Source organism: Hemibagrus wyckioides, linkage group LG01, assembly GCF_019097595.1.
Source record: "Hemibagrus wyckioides isolate EC202008001 linkage group LG01, SWU_Hwy_1.0, whole genome shotgun sequence".
In the NCBI taxonomy this organism is placed as follows: domain Eukaryota; kingdom Metazoa; phylum Chordata; class Actinopteri; order Siluriformes; family Bagridae; genus Hemibagrus; species Hemibagrus wyckioides.
Genome location: NC_080710.1, coordinates 8805780 through 8810093, shown reverse-complemented (window position 1 = coordinate 8810093; position 4314 = coordinate 8805780). Strand labels below are relative to the sequence as shown.

At 37.9% G+C, this 4314-nt stretch overlaps 1 protein-coding gene across 1 annotated transcript in view; it reads right to left on the bottom strand.

The window, feature by feature from the left end:
- Nucleotides 1–3487: 3487 nt before the first annotated feature.
- The window catches only part of si:dkey-247k7.2 (uncharacterized protein LOC797677 homolog), a 3084-nt gene continuing 2257 nt past the window's right edge, over nt 3488–4314 (bottom strand). Inside the window, exons 3-4 of the mRNA XM_058395027.1 lie at nt 4041–4153; nt 3488–3865 (exon numbers count right to left, since the gene is read on the bottom strand). Of these exons, the coding sequence (XP_058251010.1) occupies nt 3731–3865; nt 4041–4153 (248 nt within the window). The 3' untranslated portion in view covers nt 3488–3730. The remainder of the gene's footprint in view (nt 3866–4040; nt 4154–4314) is intronic.

Genomic DNA, 4314 nt, shown 5'->3' with positions numbered 1-4314 from the left:
ATATCCTCACACATCCTCACAGACTGTCAACCATCCTAACACATGTACTTTTCTATGCTTAGAAAAGAACAGAAAAACTGTTAACTCAAAATTCATTACAAATGCAGGTCTAAGGGCATTTGTTGTTCTTTCAACTAGAAATGTTTAAAGTCTAGAGGTTACAAATTCTGGCTCACATTACACACTATTAGCATGAGTTACCTATCCATCCTTTTTGTCTAGCGGTTATCCTACACGGGGTTGCGGGGAACCTGGGGTCTATCCCAGTGGGCACAGGTCAGGGGACACCCTGGATGGACTGATCAATCATGGGGCTCAATTACACACACAATCGCACACCCATTCACACACTACAGACAATTTAGGGATGCCAATCAGCCTGCAACGCATGTCTTTTGACTGAGGGAGGAAACTGGAGTACCAGGAGGAAGGAAACCCTTTAAGCACATGCAAACTCAATACTCACAGTGTTGAGATACACAACAAAAATACAAGCATGAAGACAAAAATAATCATTACAAAAATGCAACCTAATGACACATTCATCCAGGACACTTCTTCCTCTCTTATGAAATATCCTCTGCTGTCACTTCCTGTTCACCAGCTATATAAAGCACAAGGTTCATTATCTTAATTACGAAGCCTCGCCAATAGTTTATTCTCGTGTAAGAGCTTAGCCTTAATAGCCCCTTATTGCTTTGTATTTTTTACTAATAATATCGCCTGTTCATTTTGGAAATATTCTAATTGAACACCCAACCACGGATGTGTGGGTGAAACATGCTAACAGAGAAGCTGTCGTCCCCCAGGAAACATCATATCGCTTCTGAAGTCTCAACTCTCGATTAGTTAGAAAGTGTGATTTTCTGTAGCAGCAGCAGTTCTAACTGGAGTGTCAGATTCAAGTAATTCAAGTCTCAGGTTTGTATTAACACCTTTATTCTGATATATTATCGTTTCCACAGTTACAGCTTATCACGGGGACATGTATTGTAGACGGTAGACGTAATCCAAGACTAATAATAAACCAGTGTTGTTATTCATGAAAGAAAAGATAAAGCTTTCTTAAAGAGAGGTTAATTCAATATTTCTGGAAGGAGTCTCCATTGCCAAGAAAGTTAGGGATAGCAACAGTGAGGACGTTTTCCGCCATGGGAAAGTCTTCCTGAAAGAAGAATTTCCAGTTGTTTGGCAACATGACGTAGACAGCATGAGGATCCATATGTGAGAAGCTTAATCACAAATTCCACAATCTGAAAGTGCAACAAATAATCAATATTTCCAAGTAAAGTAGTACAAAGACAGAGCGGGAATAACAGTACGAAAGACTAATATTCTACGGGAGTATACTAATGGCAAGGCTTCATATTTTACATAAAGAAACTTGTGCTTTATATAGAATGTGAACAGGAGGTGAGCGATCGAAGAGGAAAATTCAGGGGACAGGGCCCTCTTGTGGTGTGGTGGAGAAGAGTTCTTCATAGGTGTGACAAAGTAAAATGTACAAAAAAGTACAATTCCTGTGTGTTAAATTACTCTGGTATAAGAGTAAAGCACAATCTGTTATTGTGGTCACAGTAGTGACATTTACACAAGGGACATTATCACAAAGGAGCTTTACAGAAATATATAAATTCAGGACATCAATTATAAGTGTTTCAGTTTATCTCCAATGAGCAAAGTGTTGAAGAAAAACTCCCTGACATGACATGAGGAAGAAACCAGACTCAAAAGACTAACTTCATCTGGGTGTCACCTGGCATTGTGATTATAAATTATTTCCCTTCAACAATTGTGTACTGTATGGTCATAAAGTGCAATTGTATAACGTGGAAATTCATTCTAGTTTTCACATGAAGTCTGTCTTTCTGAAATTATCGACTGTTATCTGAAAGTATCGACCAATAATATGCTGAAGCTCACACTTAATATCTCCTGGTTACACAACTGCACTTGACCATATGGTGCACAGTTATAGAAATTATTTATATATCAGGTGTCTCCCTGATGAGGATGATTTCACTTTTGACTCTGGTTTCTTGCTCAGGGAATTTTTCCTCACCTCTGTCACCTCGGGCTTGCTCATTAGGGATAAATGTAAAGTAAAATTTTAAACTTTAAATATTTTATTCTGAATTTTTTTTTATATTCCTGTAAAGTTTCTGACCATGCCCATTCTTAAAAGTGCTTTAGAAATGAAATTTAATGGAGCTAAATAGAATCTGAGGCGCGTTTGTATTTGTGTTTGATACACATAATCACCAGTTCCTCTAACTGGGGAAAGTAGCTCCATCTCTGATCAGGTTTAGAACTGAATTTACAAATAGATTTGACTATATTCATGTAAATGCTTCCCATATACAGTGTGTTTTGCATATAATGTTTGTTGACAGTAATTCAGCTACTGCCCTTTAGACTATGACTGAGTCCTTTTCTCAGTAGAGGGAACCCTGCTATTATGGATAATTCAGTCATGACTGAAAAAAAGCTAAGTTGACAAAACACGCCCTTTTGCAACCCCTTTTCAGCTGTTTGACAGGACGCCTGAGGGGAGAGCTGTCTGTTGCTAAGGGAACAGGTGAGGTCAAAGGTCAGCTTATAAAGCTGCATGTGAAGTATTCACTACTCCCCACACGCTGAGTTTGGCTTTTTTATCCATGCGACTGCTTCAGGAGGAATTTATTAGGTGGTATTTCTTGCGAGCACTGTACTGGTAGTTTTACATAGTTTTTCTTTTTCTTTTCACTTTTTATTGTACCATCTGTTTCTGGTACACATGCCTGCATGCCACTCTCACGCTTCTCTGATTCAGCTCTTTTGAAATTCCAAACTTTGCTTAGAACATCGTCGAAGTTTCCTTTTTCAGATCCGTCGATCTTTCAGCTCATTAATATTTCAAGCAAAATAATCAGCAGCGGTTAATAATGTATATTGTCCTAAGTGTTTTTGCTAAAGTGCTGATGGAGATGACCGATGAGGTTGTGTGGCTTTTCTCTCTGCTGAAAGATTCACCGCTGAAAGTGCCAGCACTTTATGATTATAAACCTGCCCATGGCTTTAACACTGATACTTCTGCCCGTTTTTGACACCACGGGTTCTAGTCTGTGTTTGTGTGTCCATGTGGCATGATTCAAACTTTTCCTCTACGTCTACGTATAAAATGTTCTTCTCTACAGTAGCTTCGCCTCTCATATATGTGCTCTGAGTTTACCTCTAATGTATTGATGCAGTGAGGGAATAATTTATGTCCATATAAGAATTCTCACAGAGAGTGTGAGCAAGAATGCTTATTATATGTGGGTGACAGGTCAAGTGGTAAATGGGAGAGCATTTTATGTAACTAGGAGAAAAAGATATATATGCATTAACATTTAGTGTGTGTGTGTGTGTGTGTGAGAGAGAGAGAGAGAGAGAGAGAGACTGACTCATGTCCCAAATGGCACCTCTTAAATGTAAAATTCCAAAATACACAAAATATGTGCAACACTTCCATACAAATGCAAATCTTTACTTCACTAAACACCCAGTTCAAGTGTTCCCATTTTCAATAAACTCCTACGATTTATTTCGATTTTTGTACAATATATCTAGTATCTAGTATCTATATATCTATATATATTCAATAACAAGCTGATTTCAAGTAAAGTAAACTAGTAAAAGTATTTCGGTAGTTAAAATCTACTAAAAGAAAGGAGCCATCTGCTAGTTTTATGACCTCCAAACTGCTAGGCTACTTTTTTGGGTTGGCTGGAGCCCTTTGCTTGATGTACTGGATGAGATTTTCACATTCCTCTTGGTTGAGACGGTCATCCCTGTTACTGTCAGCGAACAGCATGTACTCCCGTATCTTCTCTGTGCCGAAGTCCTAGAGAGAGAGAGAGACAGAGTCAGTCAGTCTATCATGTCAGCTCACAGGAAAAAGAGCAAAGGAGCAGAACACTTTATAGAACATGTATATACGTATGTATGTATTTATGTCTGTATGTTTGTATACGTATGAGTGTGTTGACAGAAAGTTTAATCAGGAAGTAGACACGCACTGGAACATAATCCCTGAACCTGATTCCGATCATGTCAAAGACCCGTGCAATAGTCATGGTGGTGCCTTCATCGAAGTACTGGGCACAAACATTCTCACCCGAATTATCTGGAGCTGTGAGAGAGAGAGAGAGGTGGGGTTAGGCAATTATTATACTCATTTGAAATTATTATATTAAATGAATATTAAAGTTATATTAAATTGTATATATTAATAAAATATTTATTGATAGGATTTTTTTTCTACTTGTACTTTCAAGTATATTTACAATTTTT